The 18,997-nt window shown below is 33.1% G+C and overlaps 3 protein-coding genes across 3 annotated transcripts; all 3 read left to right on the top strand.

The window, feature by feature from the left end:
* Positions 1 to 3,922: 3,922 nt before the first annotated feature.
* On the top strand, positions 3,923 to 10,242 carry LOC146896674 (70 kDa peptidyl-prolyl isomerase-like). The gene is made up of 10 exons (XM_085737404.1): positions 3,923 to 4,023; positions 5,993 to 6,208; positions 6,299 to 6,373; positions 6,460 to 6,540; positions 6,628 to 6,716; positions 7,414 to 7,536; positions 7,613 to 7,759; positions 7,850 to 7,884; positions 7,972 to 8,064; positions 9,753 to 10,242. The coding sequence occupies exons 1-10, from the start codon at positions 3,936 to 3,938 to the stop codon at positions 9,874 to 9,876; spliced, it is 1,071 nt and encodes a 356-aa protein (XP_085593530.1). The 5' UTR covers positions 3,923 to 3,935; the 3' UTR covers positions 9,877 to 10,242.
* A 2,480-nt stretch (positions 10,243 to 12,722) lies between these two features.
* Positions 12,723 to 17,262, top strand: LOC146896673 (peptidyl-prolyl cis-trans isomerase FKBP62-like). Its single transcript, XM_085737399.1, has 13 exons — positions 12,723 to 13,075; positions 13,174 to 13,260; positions 14,074 to 14,334; positions 14,426 to 14,500; positions 14,592 to 14,672; positions 14,779 to 14,973; positions 15,080 to 15,175; positions 15,266 to 15,441; positions 16,079 to 16,201; positions 16,289 to 16,435; positions 16,517 to 16,644; positions 16,750 to 16,867; positions 17,003 to 17,262. Exons 1-13 carry the CDS (start codon positions 12,889 to 12,891, stop codon positions 17,051 to 17,053), a joined length of 1,725 nt encoding a protein of 574 aa, XP_085593525.1. The 5' UTR covers positions 12,723 to 12,888; the 3' UTR covers positions 17,054 to 17,262.
* A 164-nt stretch (positions 17,263 to 17,426) lies between these two features.
* Positions 17,427 to 18,824, top strand: LOC146896672 (class II metallothionein-like protein 1A). The gene is made up of 2 exons (XM_085737403.1): positions 17,427 to 17,870; positions 18,504 to 18,824. Exons 1-2 carry the CDS (start codon positions 17,827 to 17,829, stop codon positions 18,658 to 18,660), a joined length of 201 nt encoding a protein of 66 aa, XP_085593529.1. The 5' UTR covers positions 17,427 to 17,826; the 3' UTR covers positions 18,661 to 18,824.
* Positions 18,825 to 18,997: the final 173 nt, after the last annotated feature.

Here is an 18,997-nt window from a genome sequence, read left to right as displayed (position 1 = left end):
TTAAACTAAACTAAAAACCAAAATTTCTTTCTCTTCCTTTCTTCTCCTGGGAGCGATTCACTCCTCCAATTTCATCTTCTTTCCATCACCTCCCTCACCTTCTTCTTCTTTCCACCAGATCGATTCTGTTGGTTTGTGAAACTAACTTTTATGGGTTAGCAGCATAGAAGGAACTACAACATTTAAACTCTAAAGAATTTAAATCCCATCTTCTTCGTTTTTGTTAATAATAGTTTGTGAAATTCCATCTTCTTTCCTATAATTGAAAAGACAGATGGGATGGTGTTGGGAAAAAATTTCAATTCTGCAGTTAAAGGATATGTTATTAATTCATTTATTAAAGGATTGATTTTTTTTTACATGTAATAGAAAAATCAATTACAACTAGGTCTATACCATCCATCTCTGAATCCCAACCTCTACAGAAGAGAAAAACATTAGAACTGGCTTGTTGAAGAAAAAATTGAAATCCCAAGCTCTGAATATCAGTTGAACGAAGAATCTTTGGAACCCGCAAACAAATAAGACAGAATTGAACAACAAATTTCTCTCCACCGCCAATAGAATCATGGGGTTCGTTAGATCTGGAAAAAAAAAAACTTTGTAAGTTCAATGAGGAAAATGGAACTGCTAGTGTGTTTTTGAATAATAAAGTGTATGGCATGTTTGACCGGAAGACAACCCATAATACCAGGTCATTTAAGTGGCCTAAGTTGGACCAAAACATGCACTCTGGCCCAAATTAAATGAACCCCTGTTTGGCTAATCATGTGGGGAGTGCAATATTTCTCAACGTGGTGCCATTTATATATCAAAATTACATATGAATGGAAAATAAGCAGGTAACAAGTTGCACCGTTAAACATAATTCTATTGTTTAAAGAGCAATGCTATATATCTAGAAAAAAATCAAGAATTCTTCAAGAATAAAGAGCAACCAATCACAATGCACTATTTGCCACAATTCAAGGAGGTGTGGTGAAAAATAGGAAGTAGACAAATAAATCATGCAATTAAAACTTGCCACATGTGTCTTGAAAAATTCTTGATGCTATTTTTCTAGATAAATAGCATTTTCCTTGTTTAAATAATTGGTCATTAAGACATTGTCAATTGGGTTGATGTTTTGGGCTTTGTATAAAACGGGTAAGAATTGACAATGATTCTCATTGAAGAATTGCCTCATTGCTACCTCTAGTCCCATCCGAGAAGAGATTTCGCCTAAGTACAGTCGAGAACTTACTCCATTATAATAAACCGATTACAATCACAAGAGTGTGATATGTTTGAGTGACCATACACCGAACTTCCCACAAAGTTTCAAATTCCTAAATCCTTTGCACTCAAACATCATGTCTTCAACAAGTTTGTTGAGTATATTGCAAAGTTCTAAACTTGGTCTGAATGTACCTTGTCTTTTCAAAGTTATGACTCAGTTGAGTCTTTTAAGGAGCCAAATGTTTAATGTCCTTTCAGATCTCTTTTTGACAAAAAAAGGTTGATGCTCCTCGTGTCGGTTACAACAAGGTTGAGTTTGCATTTGAGTGATAAAAGTTCAGGGAGAGATTGCTTTGTTTACTCTCACCTGGGAGGAAATTACAATGATTGCCATATCAAATGAAGTGTGTTAAAGACAACTTGATTGATGTACAACATGATTTAGTGTGTGTTTGCCATACCGGTGAAAATGAAAAAAACCACATTTTGGCTAAAGCTCCAATTTGGAGCTTATGCTTTTTCACGTTTTTTGTGCATTGGGTAGCGTGAATTGGGCATTCGGAAGTGGTTTCTAGCTTCCAAAAGCCATACCAAACACACACTTAATGACTCTCACAAGAGAGGATATTAAGTTTGTTTTGAGATATATATTCATGAGTTTTTCAATATTTATTTTTTATGAACAATATTTTGCAATCTCACTTCTATAAACCGAATATCATAAGATATTCTCTGTTAGGCATTGAATTCATAATATCTTTAAGGTTATGAATAGATTTTACAAACTTGTATCACACATTTTCATTCTCCTATATCAAATAGCCATTACTTAAAAACATTTGGCTCTTGATCTTGATTAGTTGGTGACGGTGTCAACACAACTTGTATTGATCACAAAACACAACTTGTTCTCTAAGATCACATACTCTCAATTGTAGCTTTAGGAACTTCACATATGGACGTTGAAGTTCAAATTCAACATGAGCTTCTTATACATGAGTATTTGACATGTTTCAACAACTCTTTAAAGACAGTTAAGGTCATATAAATATTACTTGAATAATATACCCGTTGAGAGATGAGGTAGGATTCATACAAAAATTCATTGAAGGACTTGTGCGATTTAATAGATACTGACTTGTACACTTGTACAAATAGCCAGGTGTCATCCAATTCAAATTCCTAGGATAAAAACATTTGGACAATACCATTGTTCTTCATACAAGAACATCTCAAAGAATCTTTGAGGATGACCAGGGCCGTATCCGAGGCAGGCGAAGAGGGCGACCGCCCTAAGCCCCAAAAAATTAGTACGAAATTTGAACCCTAATTTTTTTTAGGGTTCTATCGAGCCCTAAAAATAATTGCTTAGTTTTTTGTATCAAGTTTGATGTTTATATATATTTATTAGTTAGAACTCAAATTGTAGGTTTGCCCTAGGTCACCAAAATCTCGGGAACGGCCCCGAGGATGACTACTATCATTGGATAAAATCCGAGATCGAGGGTTGTTTCTTTGATCTCGTATATGATGATATTTTATAATCCCGCATGTCTTTTGCCGGTCTTGAAGCATCCTATCGGCGAGAGGATAAAGGTTAAGTTTTGAAGTTTTGAGTAGACAATGAGATTGATAGAGAGGGGCTTTCTAAGCACTTTTCTTCATGTATTCGAGATAACAAAAAATATAGTACGACGCAAATATTTAACGATGTTTTGTATGTATAAAATAATTTTTTTAATAGAAACACTACATTAATGTTGATATTTTTAAAATAATCCTGAATTTTAAATTTTATTATGTCGACTTTCTCACATATGTACATTAAATTTGCTTCCACGAATATAAGTCATAAAATCCACAACGAGCGTAGTGCAAATATTTAACTGTATTTTGCATATAAAATAAAAAATATTTAATTAAAACACTAAATATTGATATTTTAAAAAATAGTCATGAAGTTTCAAAATTTTATCATATCGACTTTTCTATACCGGTACATAAAAATTTGTTTCAATAAATATAAACATATAAAATCTGCAACGATTGCGGTAAAAATACTTAGCGTATTTTTGCAAAAACGAAAAATATATCTAATAGAAACATTACATTAATACTGATAATTTTTATTTAATATTTTTAAATATTTTTCTTCGGGAGTGTGCTTCTCATTTAGGTTTCGCATTCGATTCTCTCCGGTCCCAATTTGGGTGGACTAATTTAACTTCTTAAAAAAAAAATATTTCTCTTTGTAAAAAATAAACTTTAAATATTTCACAATATATATAATATAATTATTTTTTATATAATTATTAGCATGTAAGGTCTTTTACTATTAATTTCATACAACAAAAAATAAAACAAAAAACCCAGCCGAAGAGAGAAGGTGAGTGCATTATTAGCTTGCTTATAAAGAAATCCTAGTACCCCTTCACGGCTTCACTTCACCGATTATTTTGTTGTCTCGAAAGAAACCCTATTTCTTCCCCATAATCACGCACTCCTTCATATCTCTTTTAGAATCACTCTCATATTCGTATAACTCTCTCGTGCAACTCTTATCTCTACATTTTCTCTACTTTTCCTAAATTATGAGCACATATTATGATTCCGCCCCTGGACCTATACAAGGTGAGTGCATTATTTATTTGATTGAGACTTGTATTAAATTGTTATTGTTAACTTGATTACTATTTACAGAAATTGCAAAGCCATTCATGAACGCCATAGATTATTTCTTCCCCACTTTTCGGCTTGTACAGCTCAAATCACTCCGTAGGCTTAATTCCAGCAGAAATGGCAAAGGTTAGTGCATTCAACGCTGATGTTTTCATTGATTTTGTTTTGTTTTTTAGTTTTAATTTGATTGATTCATATTTTACTGTATGGAATTGTCATTGTTGTCACCTGTTAAGTTGAAGACACCGACATTGCACCGACTTATGTGATTACATTGAATTATGTTATTTTCTCAAATTATTATGGGCGTCGACGTTAGTGTCAAGTGTTGTGTTTGTGTCTCGTTGGCAACAGAGAAGATTATAATGACAACTTTGCGAGGAGTTGAGGAGGAGATAATATTTGAGAGAAGAATAATTTCTATTGCTCGAGAGAATACCTTTGATTCTTATTTTCTTGCTTCTACTATTTGCTTGTCAGCTTTTTATAGGCTACAAGGTAGAGTTTCGTACACATCATAAAATAACATTCTTCGCACTTCTCTCAACTACATTCATTTAATACTATTTTTTTATACCTCCAATCTAGTTCTACACCACTCTAGAACTTTCTTTGGACTGCACCACTTATTAGCTAACTAGGCCTAACACTTGATTAGTCTAATCGGCCAACTCAAGCTTATTATCCAACACCCCCACCTCCCTTAAACTTGATTTGTCCATAAATTTTTTTCTCTAGCTTGAGAATTGCCATATCCTTTTTTATTTCACCATGTCTTCTTGAAGGTAACAAAGACTTCGATTTTTGCTTCAAGAAACATACCCTTTTTTATTGAAAAATCATCAATGAAAAATGAGGAAATAACCGATTTTACCTAGCAAACTTGAGCGGCTTTTTGGATCTTGAGTTTGACTCCTTTGAAAAACTCATTTGGAATTGCTTCCAAAGTAAGCATCCTTCCACCACTGCCACGTCCAAATTGTCCTCGACGGTGGCCTCGTCCTCGACCTCTACCATGACTTTGTTGGCTTATCTCATTTCTTTGACTTTCTTCTTTCTCCCGTAGTTTCTCTATTGATCCTTGAAGTTTCTTTATTGTTATAGTCTCTAAATCTTTGGTTACCTCGATTGTCACCACAATATGTTCAAATTTGGGATCCAATGAACGGAGTATCTTCTCCATTATTCTCACATCTTCTAACTTCTCACCATTTCTTTTAAATTGATTTTCAACAACGATGACTCTTGAAAACTATTCGGAAATAGACTTTGACTCTTTTGTATGCAAGGATTCAAACTCACCACATAAAGTTTGGAGACATACCTTTTTTACTTTTTCTTCACCTTCACAAGAGTTTTGAAGCTTCCTATTCCTCTATAGCAGATGTTGCATTTGAAAGAGAGCTTTTTTTTGTTTCTCTCGCTTGAATCCTTCAAAATGTCTCATTGTGCTCTAGTTAAGGAATTCTCAACTTGTGATTCCTTATAACCTTTATGAACAACTTCCGAAACATCATGTGCTCCAAGAAGAGCCTTCATTTTAATGCACCAATTATCATAGGTACTCCCTTTAAGAAGTTGCACTTGGAAGGATGCCGTTCCATTGCTCACCATGACTAGAAAGGAATTTCTTCTCAGAACCTAAGCTCTAATGCCACTTTGTTGGAAAAGGAAGAAGGTTATAGTGAGAACTTTGTGAGGAATTGAGGATGAGAGAAGAAAAATTTCTATTGCTTGAGATGATAGTTTCATTCTTATTTTCTTCCTTCAACTTGCTTGGTTTACAAATGACAAACTCTCCCCTTTTTATAGGCTCCAAAGGAGAGTTCTAGACACATCGTAAGATAACATTCTACACACTTCAAGTGAGAGTTCTACATACTTCTCTCAACTACATACATTTAATAATATTTCTTCATACTACCAATCTAGTTCTACACCACTCTAAAACTTTCTTTAGACTACACCACTTATTAGCTAATTGAACAACACTTGATTAGTCCAATGGACCAAATCAAGTTTATTACCCAACAGTGTCCGTATGCATAGTGTATAATCCTTGTTTGACAAACACATAGTTACCTTGACCTTGCAGGGCGAGTTATCACACGAAGGTATATAGTTGATAAAACCATGAAGAAAGGTGAAAATACCATTTTCATCATCCCACCTAGGTTAGCTTGTGGTAAATCAACTATTCCTCCCGTTACTTCTACACAATTTGATATATGCAAGGATGGAGGTTTGTTAAAGAAGATACTCAAGGAGGGGAAGAAATGGGAATACAGTAAGGATCCTGGTGATGTAATAGGTATGCATCTTGATGTTTCTATCATATGTAATTTTATCCCAGTATCTTACTTTGTGTTAACTATGAGCTCTACTCCTTGTGGTATCGCAGTTAAGTACGAAGCACGTCTCAATGATGGAACGCTTGTAGCAAAATCTGATAAAGTGGAGTTCACAGTCGAGGATGGTCATTGCCTACAATTGTTATTAATAGTCTCTTGGATTTTCATTTCTTGGGGAGTCTTACATTTATGTTTACCTGCTATGTGATAGGTCATTTTTGTCTTGCATTGCCAAAGACGGTTAAGAACATGAAGAAGGGAGAAAAAGTGATTTTGACTGTGTCTCCACAATGTAAGTTGTCTGCAAAACACTTTAGAAAATGATCTGTTTTTTGACTAAAAAGAGTTTTTAACTAGTAATCTTGATATTGTGTTATAGATGGACTTGGTGAGAAGGGTTTAGTTCCACCTAATGCAATTATAGTCTCAACCATGTATTATCAGGTTGAGCGAGTATCATTCTTGAAGGTAAATAAATAACTTAACCATAATCTGCAATTGTGCATTAATCTATTTCAATATTGGTTAGTGAAATTCTATCACTGAAAAGGAACACTAAGAACTATTGTTTGACCAAATTCACAAGATTAAGAAGAGAATCTATACTTTCAAAACAAAGCAAGGAACTGCCTTTTACTTTTATAACTATTTCTTTCTTCAATTTCCAATTTTGGTAATCGTGTTTCTTCTACCATTTCGGTAATTGTGTTTCCATTTTTCTACCATTTTTCATATCTCTAGGTTAATTATTTATCATCAATGTTGATTGTCAAACCTAAATTGAATTTCTTGACATAAATAAAATTGTTGTTTCGTTACCATCCTTGCAAGGAAGCCTTGTTATTGTTTATTTGTAAAGTTACTTCTCTTGACACAATAAAGAGGAAAATACTTAACAATGGTTTTAGGGCTCTGGTGATTAAGTATTCAAATCATTGAAATTACTCTGTGGAAAAAATGTAGCATTGTTTCGCGGAATTAAACGTTACACTTTTTAATAGATAATTTTCATATTCCTCATTTGTTTCCCGGACAATGGTTTGCAGGATATAAATAAGAGTGATTTCTATTATTTTGTTCTTTCTGACTTCTATCTCTAAAAAAATATAGGTCGGATAATGCCGTCACTTTATGGATTTATTCATTGGTTCATTATTTGCTTTAGGATATGTGGTCGTGGGAAATGAACACTAAAGAGAAGATAGAAGCTGCTCGTAAGAAGAAAATCGAAGGGAATAAATTGGAATTTGATGTGAAATTTGCAAGAGCTTCTAAGAAATATGAGAAGGTATTTAAAGCTAAACTGATATATTTCACCCTCATCCACTTCATGTATTGTTTCTTGAACTGAAACCATAATGCAGGCTTTAAAGTTCATAGAGGATGATACTTCCTTTACTGATAATGAGAAGAAAGTTGTCAGGGACTTGAAGTATGACTGCTATATGAGAAATTCATGGTGCAAGAAGATGTTAAAAGATGATGAAGAGTCAGACAAATTGAGGGCAAAGGTATGGCTGATGTCTCTCATCTTATAAAAAATAACAACTCCTCGTCGTTACTAACAACAATCAATAACCGAGTTTTACATAAACAAGCAGGCGCAGGAGTTTAAGGTCAAAAAAGTTATGAAACGGTACGTTTTGAGTGTGTTCAATTGTTTGAATTTTGGATGTGATGGAATTTTCTTGTAAAATGTAATTGCTTTTGATTTATAAACCAGGCGACACGGATGCAGATGCAGGCATTCTAAGAAGGGAATTTTAACGCCGAGTAGAACGGAATGGGAATGTAATTGGATCACTGCGACAACAACGTGAGTATTCTCCATCTCAATTGACCCTAGTGCATTTGATGTCAAAATATGGTTTGTTTTGTTTGTGTCTCAGTATGTAATCTTCTACATTTTTATTTAACATGGGGGATTATGGGTATGAGAAATGATATTTTGACAACCAATTTTCAACAGCTTTTGTGACAATTCTCTTTCATACTCTCATTATACCTTTATTCTCTCTCTTCCTTTTTCTCTCTCTATTGTTATTGTCCAATAAGAATGAAGGAAAAAGGTTGTCCCTGAAAAGTTGTTTAAAATTGGATGTCAAAATATCATTCCTATACGACTATACAAATTATCTATACAACTGTACAAATGCAGATGTCTAAATTGTGAAATGTGACTAAACGTATGCGTAAAACTTTTATACTTTCAATGCATATTAAATTCAAATGGTTATACTAAAGAGAGACTAAATATAACTTGCGATGATAAATGTCTCTTCTCTAAAATTTTTGAATCATTCATAGCACCCTCCTCACCTTTCAAATCCAAAAACAAGTAATCTTTCCTTAGCCTCTTCAACTGTTTTTCAGTCCTTTTCAACTTTTCCTTCAAAACAAATCCACATCAATCATCCATTGAAAAATTAACCATGCCATTGTTCCTTCACAAACTCATGGTATAACCAGTAAATTTAGTCCAACATTTTAGCATTTGAAAGGGGTGTGGTCTCCAATTTGACTCAGCCACACTATCTGGCCACATGTTGCATCATCCTAGTAACAAGACTGATCTATAAAGTATGCTCTTTGATGATCCATCCAACCTAGACCAAGTGAATATCCTTTCATGAAGAGGAAAATTTACTTACTTTGAATCATCGATGAAATTGATGAATTGAGAGGCATCCTCAGTCATCCTACCTTTCCTTTCTTCTTCACCTCAGATAGAGTTAAAATCACCACATTCACACCAATTTGTCTCAACTAATTCAAAATGACTCCTCCTAATCGTATCCAAAGATCTTGTTTACCTCCATCATCCCAAGGTTCACAACCATTTTATATAAAACAAGCTTCATCGTTTTTAGGGCATCTTCCACTTATTATTAAACATGATTAAAACTTGAGGAATACTATGAAGGTGAGAAAAACACAAGAAAAGGGGTTTGAATTGTGTGTGACTTAAAACCTTTTCTTTTAAAACTGATTGTTCAAAAACAATGTGAGTTTAGCAACACAAAAGTAAACAACTAAACGATAAAGAGATAGAGGAAAGGGATTTATACTGGTTCGCCAACAAAATAGTTGCTACGTCTAGTACCTTTAACCTTGAAGGATGTTCCACTATAATCAATTGATTACAACCACTAGAGAATAAATTGTGAACTTGACTTATACTTTAGATCTCTCCATAAATATGCTGAGATAATTAAGTCCTCTGTCTTCTCAAAGCTACTGGCTTAAACAAGCCCTTGGAGGTTTCACTAAGTGAAAATTATAAAGTATTTGTGATTACAAGATAAATATTAGAAAAGGTGATACAAAATGTTTAGATAAAATACAAATGATAAGCTATCTACAAGTATTTGGAATTTGCTTTCTATGAGCAAGTATTTGAAATTTGGTTTACGTGCCTTTTTGTATTTTGGACTTGATGTTTCTTTGAAGTTTTGATTCGATTGTCATATTGAGGTATTGAATCAATGCTTGATTGTATTTCAGGATTGTCTTTTTTGGAATGTTGATTGGAATCACTGAAGTATACTCAAAGAGATATCTGATAATTTCAAAATTTGATTCTTTACAAGGGAATTTGAAATTTATCCTCAAGACATTTGAATCTTAAGGTGATTAAGAATTTCTTAAAAAGTTCATATGAGAAATTGATTCTATCAGAGAGGATAATTGGTTCAAATAATTTGTATTGAATTCCTGACCAGATGATCCAAAGCTATTCTTCAAATCATACAAATTGACCATCAGACGAAGCAACAGCTATCAAGTGAAATGATAGAAATAAGACAAAGTGACATTACACTTCTTTGGCCTAGCAGAATTGTTTTCAATTCAGATCAGACAACTCTACTTATTCGGTGCAAATGAATTGTTTTCTATGTAGAGTACGCTTCCATCTGATGAAGTAACCTTTTGTTCCTTCTAAATGAAATGGCTTACCACCAGATTAAGCTCAATGATTTGCTTTTGCTAGTGATTTTCTTCACATCTCAAAATGATTTGCTTGGTTTCAATATCGAAAAGATTTTCTACACATTGAAACACACGTTAGGAATAAATTGCTCTCTTATATACTTTGTTATCATCAAAACCAAAATTAGAGATCATTGTTCTTCAAACCAACTTGATTCTAAAATCTCCCATTTTTGTTAATGACAAATACAAGTATTTTAATGAACAATTTTTAATTTTAAAAGAGAGATAAAAATTGCAGAGGCTCCCCTGAATTTATGCCTTAATGTATATAATAATATCGTGTGAGATTTTTAGGCAATCTCTTAAAAACTGATTTCTTTCGCATCAGAAGTGTTTCCAGAGGGAACTAACTCATTAGGAATATGCACAATAAGCAAACTCTGTCCCGAAATATAGATGCTTTCCGTAATTCATCACATTTTGCAGAAACTTCCCTTGGATTTAGAGTTCTCGTGAAACATTTCCTAATTCTACTGAATTTATCCAAGTTAGAAAGGCAAAGGAAAGGGGTGGAATTTATCCAACTTGCATCTTACTCAAGTTGTAGTAATTGGGACTTTAAGATATTCAAAACTACTACTCTTGAAATGTTTAAAAATTGTCCTTTTTGTTGATGCTCCACATGGTGTTCTTTCGTTCCCAACTCGCATGATCAAACGATCCACTTGTCGGAACAATGCATCTCTTGACTAGCATGAACCAGGCTTGAAACTTATTTCAAGAATACTGTTATGTACCAGTTCATTGTAAATGGGCAAGTCTCAGATTCTCAATGACGAAGCATCTATATCAACCCATCTCAATAACATTTCCCACGGAATCAAAGTCATTGTCTACAAGATTGACAAACTCTACTTACATTTTACTTAGAATGTTCAGTTTAGAACGTAGTCACGTAATTTTACTTAGAATGTTCAATTTAAAACGTAGTCACGTAATTCTCTTGACATGCTGCGATCCGCTGTGGTACTTTTATAAATAGATTCGCACAAATTCTCCTGTATTTGGGTATAATTTTGGGCTGAATTTATCTATATTACAATTCAATTTTTTTTGAGGGGTACCCTTCAAATATTTGTTGACTTGCAAATATTCAGTATTATATTTATGTTTGTGTTATCACAATAAAAAAGAGTGGAAAGATGAACATACGTTTCTATAAATGAAATACGTTTTTTCACTTTCAATTATACTCTACAATAAATTTGATTATAAAAATGCTACTTTGTTGGTGTCATTCAAAATGATAAAAATTTATATTATATTGTTAGTATCATTAAAAAAGACAGGTATAATTTGTTACAATATAAAAGTGCAATATATATATATATATATATATATATATATATATATATATATATATACACCCTACAATTTTAATCAAAATTTCATAAAAAGAAACATTGTTTGTGATTTATGTGTTAACACAATAAAAAGAGCGGAGTGTACGTTGGTTATTAATGTTTTTTTTTCATATATAAATTTTTGATTTTGATTATGATTAAAACTATATGTATTAATACTTGTGACTTTTTTAAGGAAAATTGATTATGATCAAAACTATATGTATAAATATTTGTGACTTTTAAATAGTAATAGGGAGGAAAGAATTTATTGTTTTTTAGAAAAATATGTAGAGTAAATAGGGGTAATTTTGTAAAGAAATAATTAATATACTTGTAAATATCAAAAGGGTCTTATAAAAAGAGACAAAAATTTTTTTTTTCTAAAAGGGTCCTATAATAAAGGACGGAGGTAGTATATTATTTAGTATTATCTATCCTCACGTAATTAAATTTAGATCGAGTGGATGTTGTCTAGTCTAAGACAAATAAGAACTTAAGATTCAATGAATAGTTAAAAACATAGTATTTACATTTAAGTTTAATAGTGTTTTACCTCATGTAGTATATGTTATTTCTAGTTTACCCCCTATAAAAAAATATATAGATTCCATCATTTTAATTTGAAGTTTTTTTGGTTTTGGACTTTTATGAATTTTGACAAGATCGAAATTTGCTCAAATTATAAGAAGTAAAAGTACCATAAATTTTGTAATTTGAGGCCATTTATCTAGAACCTCTAAATCAATGTACATGTTTTTTTAGGAAAATCAATGTACATGTTGAAAGCTAGTTCTAGGTTTATGTAATTTGCCCCTTCAATTATATCATTTGTTGGCTTTAGTCTCTGTAATTTTTGTATTTAGTTTTGGTCTTTACAAATGTTTTTTTATTTTATTTTTTGTCTTTGTCATTTGTTTTAGTCCTTGAAAAATTAATTTATTTTCAAATTGATCATTGTAAGTGGTAGTAAAATATTGGAATTTAGTTTATGCAAAATTCCTTTTGCTTTTGTCAAAAGAAAAAGAAAAAACAAAAATAGTAAATAATGATGAAATAGAGGGTGTAAAAAGGTGAAAAGTGAAAATTCCAGCATCTAGAAGCATCTACTAAACCCTCGATTCTGTAAACTACAGTCACTCTGAGATTTTAGCCATAGAAATAGAACTCTCTCGAAACCCTTCAACAACCTCTTTTCCATTTACATTTATACCCTCCCTTCTTCCCTAACATTCCCACTTTCTTCTTCACGAATTTCTCGAACCAATTCATTCCTCAATCATCACTCATCTCCGCATTCTATCATGGACGAAGATTTCGATATTCCTGCGGTTGATTCCATGAACGACGATTTCGACTTTGACGCCGCCGGCGATAATCCAATTCTCAAGGTCGGTGAGGAAAAGGAAATCGGAAAGCAAGGTTTGAAGAAGAAGCTTCTCAAAGAAGGTGAAGGTTGGGATACTCCTGATGTTGGCGACGAAGTTCACGGTACCTATGTTCGTTCTTTGTTGATTTAATTGAATTGAATTGAATTGAATTAAGCTTTTTTCTGATTTTTATTGATTTTTGTAATTTTTTATGTGTAGTTCATTATACTGGAACGTTGCTTGATGGTACGAAGTTTGATTCTAGCAGAGATAGGGGAACTACTTTCAATTTCACTCTTGGACAAGGTTAGTGCATTGGAACGACGTCATTTTGATTTTTGTTATTTTAATTGGGTCCGTTAATTTCTATGTTTCATTTAGGTTATGTTTATATGAAATTGTAATTCAGTTAAGCACTTACTGAATAAGTCCTTATCACACCAGTGCTTGTGAATTAGCTATTTTCTATATAATGTAATAGGGAATGTAGTTAAATGTTTTCATAAAATTGGGTTATCATATGTTTTGATGAGTTATCAACTTATCATATGGAATGTATTGAAATGAGTTGGAAACGGCTTATAGATGATATATCATAAGTTTTGCAGTATTGGCACTTTTGATTTAAGCGTGGCACATGCATGATTGACATGTGTCCGTGCCAGCACATATGATTGCATTCAATTAATTAAATTTTTAAATTTTTACCTGTGTCTGTGTCAATGTTGTGTTCGGTGTCTGTGTCGGTGCTTGATACTCACAAGTCAATTTCACAAGTTTTTTTATCACTTGCACTACTGCTTGTGTCATATGATAAACCAAAGCTAGCTGTAAAAAAGTTCTTTGGAATGTACATAGATTCCTTTGTAGTATCTGATCGCAGTAATTGGATTTTTAATTTGAGCAGTTTCTACAATGCGGATGTTATCATTGCTATTCTCAAATGAAATTGTATATGTTGACAGTTATTATGATTTTTGAATTTGGAATTGAGTATTATGTTTTAAATGAGAATTTGCAATCCATGGTTGACAAACATAAGCTACCTTGACTGATACTCTTAGTTACCTCCTTATTCATTGTTTGAATGTATTTATAAGTAATGTGTTGATTTTGCAGGGCAAGTTATTAAAGGATGGGATGAGGGCATTAAAACCATGAAGAAAGGTGAAAATGCTCTTTTCACCATTCCACCTGAGTTAGCTTATGGTGAATCTGGTTCTCCTCCAACTATTCCTCGTAATGCTACTCTGCAATTTGATGTTGAGCTGCTGTCTTGGACTAGTGTGAAGGATATATGTAAGGATGGAGGGTTGTTTAAGAAGATAGTTAAGGAGGGGGAGAAATGGGAAAACCCTAAGGATCTTGATGAAGTTTTAGGTAAACATATTACAAGTATCTTTCATTTTTCATTGAATGACTCTATTATTTGAGTTTGTGTTAACTATAAAATGCACTTGTGTTGTTGTAGTTAAGTATGAAGTGCGTCTTGATGATGGAACGCTAGTAGCAAAATCCGATGAAGTGGAGTTCACAGTGAAGGAGGGTCAGTGTGAACAAATTTTATCATGGTTTCTGTCTCTCTTTTTCATATTTTCTTATATGTGATGTCTAACATAATATTCGCCATGAGACAGGTTATTTTTGTCCTGCATTGTCAAAGGCTGTTAAGACTATGAAGAAGGGAGAGAAAGTGATCTTGACTGTGAAGCCACAATGTAAGTTTTCCACGCAACACTTTGGGAAATGATTATATAACACTTTCCTTTATGAAGGTTTTCATTGGTAATATTGATATTTATTTTTTTCTTTATTGTGTGATAGATGGATTTGGTGAGAAAGGCAAACCAGCTCATGGTGATGAAGGTGCAGTTCCACCTAATGCAACATTGGAGATTACCCTTGAGTTAGTTTCTTGGAAGACTGTTTCCGAAGTAACTGATGACAAGAAGGTTATCAAAAAGATTGTCAAGGAAGGAGAAGGATATGAGCGTCCAAATGATGGAGCTGTTGTAAAATGTAAATCATCATTGATGCTAATGAAGGCTCTTTTCTTTTCATTGCATTTTAATGGATTTAGTGCATGGATTTCTGATATTATTATCCTCATTTTGCATCTTTGCAGTGAAACTAACTGGTAAGTTGCAAGATGGCACTGTATTTTTGAAGAAGGGCCATGGCGATGATGAAGCAGAGCTGTTTGAATTCACAACAGATGAGGGTAATTTTTTTTGTCGCAATGTTTTTACCGTCTCCCATAAATTTGTTTTTGCACCAACTGACAGAAGTGAATGTTTGTTGTATTGAGCAGAGCAAGTGATTGATGGGCTCGATAGAGCTGTAATGACCATGAAGAAGGGTGAGGTAGCATTGTTGACTATTGCACCCGAGTATGCTTTTGGTTCATCCGAGTCTCGGCAGGAATTGGCTGTGGTCCCTCCTAATTCAACCTTGTATTATGAGGTTGAGTTAGTATCATTCATAAAGGTAAATAAATAGCTTAATGATATTCTGCAATTGTGCATTGATATATTTCACTATTGGGTTAATGTAATTTTATTATTGAAAGGAACTTGGCAATTAGGAAGATTAAGAAGAAACTGACAAAGATTAAGAACAAACCATGGAACTGCCTTCTATTTATAGATTATTTCTCCCTGCTATTTCCAAGTCTGATGTTTTTCTTTTGATTTTTTCACCATTTTTTCCTGTATATGTTAATAAATTGTTATCTGTAATTGTCGTCAAGCCGTAATTGAATTTCTTGAAATCAGTAAAATTGGTGATTCTTTGCCATCTTAGCACGGAAGTCTTGTTAATCCGGAAAGTTGCTTGTCTTGGAACAATATGAAGGGAAATGCTTAACTGTGCTTTTAGGGCTTTGGTTAAAGTTTTAAATAATGGAAATTAGCATTGGTTAGCATGTATTATATGCACTGATTCAAACAATGGAGAAAATTTAGCATTGGTTAGCAGGGTTAAATCTTACACTTGATTAATATTTTCAAATTCCTCTGTGTTTTCTGGACATTCTTTAGACTGAACCGAATAAGATTATGTTTATTTTTTCCCCTAACTCCCAGCTTTGTGTATGCACTGATACATTGTCCATTACTTGCTTTAGGATAAGGAGTCATGGGACATGACAACTGGAGAGAAGGTAGAAGCTGCGGGCAAGAAGAAAGAAGAAGGGAATGCTTTGTTCAAAACTGGGAAATATGCAAAAGCTTCTAAAAGATATGAGAAGGTAACCAAAGATACATTACTATATTTCACCCTCATCTTCAATCTATATTTTTTGAGACATTTTTCTTACACTGAAACCCTAATGCAGGCTGTGAAATTCATAGAGTATGATACTTCCTATACCGAAGAGCAGAAGAAAAGTGCCAAGGCCTTGAAAATTGCTTGTAATCTGAACAATGCAGCATGCAAGCTGAAGTTGAAAGACTATAAACAGGCAGAGAAATTGTGTACCAAGGTACGCTTGATGTGTCCCATCTTGTAGGATATCACTGCTCCTGTTAACCTAAAAATAACTGATTTTTACATGGATAAACAGGTGCTGGAGCTTGAGAGCACAAATGTTAAGGCCCTCTATAGAAGGGCTCAGGCATATATCCAGTTGGCTGATTTTGATTTGGCTGAATTTGATATCAAGAAAGCTCTTGAGATTGACCCTAACAACAGGTAAATGTTCTAATAAGTTACTTATTATAGACTGGTTCAAAAATCAACTAATTGTATCATTGGCTAGGATTTGTAAACTAAAATTTATTGTGTTTTTTGAACCAGGGATGTGAAGTTGGAGTACAAGACCTTGAAGGAAAAGGTGAAGGAGATCAATAAAAAGGACGCAAAGTTCTATGGGAATATGTTCAGTAAAATGACGAAGTTGGATTCTGACATTAATGTGAGTATTCCATCTCTACTGACTCATTAATGCTTTTTCGCTTCTGGATGGTGCATATGATTTCAAGTTGAAGACAAAATATGCTTTAAATTGCTTATCTCTTTGTTTAATCTTGTACATTTATATAACATGCAGAAATCGGCGCCAAAGGATGCTGAGCCCATGAGTATTGACAGCAAGGCATAGGGCACCATGAAAAATTCATTAAAATCAGTCTTTTAAGTTTTTGTTTTCAACATTTAATAGTTGTAATGGATTTTAAGGCATGTCATTTGGGACAATTTGTTCTATTGTCATGAATAGAAAAAGTTGCGTTGATGAATTGATTTACCGAAGTTGTTTGACATTGTAGATTTTGCATTATGTAGTGGACACATTCTTGTTTGTGTTATCAAGTTCTGCTATGCAAATTTAGTTTAAGGGAGCAGTAAAAAAGAAATTGTCCTAAAGTTTCTGAATACTAATAGTTGGTTTTCTGGTATACTATCTGAGGGGCGGAAATTATAGTGTCCACTTGGAGAAAGTGGTCTTCAATGGATTAACGCTTGAATATGCAGGTCAAATGTTAGTGATAGCCTTAGTATTGCCCTTTATTTCCATGCTTACCTCATTAGAGTGTTGGCGTTGTATATAAACTAACTTTGAATATTTCTCCAAATTTCACCATCAAACACAAAACAATCAATCAATCTTTTGAGGCAAATTTAAAAAATGATTCCACCCTTGTCGCGCCACAAGCACTATGAATCATGAATGCATGATCATAACTTGGTTGAATTCTCGAAATATTGGTCATGTTTGGTTTCGAGTTTCAATAACAAGAGCTAGTAGGCTTATTATCTCCTCTCATTCCTTTCATATTCTTTTGACCGGTAATGAAGCCAATTATAAAACCTTAAAAAGAACGACATTAACGTTTAAAAACTATAGAAGCATCCGAGAGAGAAGGGTACGTGACTATGTGTGGCTGCACAATTCCGTTTGCTGGTGGTTCCACCTGCAGGTAGATTTCTTTTGTTTTTCGTGTTCTTTGGATGTTACATTTGATTTAATATCTCCCTATTAGTAGTTTTTACATTTTTTTAAATGGCAGATGTTACGAAGGTAGGTGGATTTTTCTTCTTTGTATAAGTTTGAAGTCATGACCTCTAACTCATTATCGGTTTTAAATCATTTGAGCTATCTAAACATTGATTTTTCTTCCTTTTAATTTGATAAAGGCTAAGACACAAAGAATATTATGGATTTTTTAAATTTGAGTCATGATTAGTTTACTAAAGTGAAAATAATCAATATATTATAACTATTTATGTTCATAAATTTAGCTCAACTGATTAGATCTCAGTTTCTACTTGTGTATGTAAGTTTCTAATTAATGATATTGCCTTTTTTTTTATCTAAAAAAATAATTATAATCACCTATGATTTATCATGCTTGTTTATGCTATACTATATAAGCTATTACGAGCCACACATATTAGATCAACTATTGATTTGTTTCATAATATTAAATATGATTCACTTTACTCTCAAAAGTAAATTGGCCATTTTAGAGGAGTTTTTGCTCTTTGATTTTTTTAGTAGTAAATTGCTCTTTGTTTCATACCCTTAAAATGTTTGGTTTAATTATTTCCAGTTGCACAAGGAGTGAATCCTCAAGTGAAGTTGATCACACAACATGCTCTTGCGGGGAGCACTGTGGTTGCAACCCATGCGCATGTCCTAAGAATGTTGCAGCTGGAACTGGTTGCAAATGTTCCTCAGCTTGCACATGTACTTTCTGCCACACTTGATTTCTAGCTGAATTCATCACCAAAGAAACATTATGCTAGCTATTTTTTTTAGTTTATATTTGGGATGTTAAAATTGTGGAAAATGATTTCTACTAATAATAATTTCTAGTTGTTTACTATACACTAAGTTCAATATAGAGAGGTCTGCCTCAAAATGTCATTAATCATGGCATATGCACGACTTTTGCTGGGTTTTTTGTAGTTGAAAATTGAGCATGTACTATAAGAAGGCATGCATTTTCTCTTAGAGTGGTTTGAATTAGATAACTGCACATTCCAGGAAGAGAAATCCTAGCAACACTCTCTTTTGAACACTCTCTAATACTCACTCTCTTAT

This window comes from Medicago sativa, chromosome 8 (genome assembly GCF_051527215.1).
Source record: "Medicago sativa cultivar Bolivia chromosome 8, Bolivia_mono, whole genome shotgun sequence".
Lineage (NCBI taxonomy): Eukaryota > Viridiplantae > Streptophyta > Magnoliopsida > Fabales > Fabaceae > Medicago > Medicago sativa.
The sequence above is the reverse complement of the archived record's forward strand: the minus strand, read 5'-3'. Positions and strand labels throughout refer to the sequence as shown.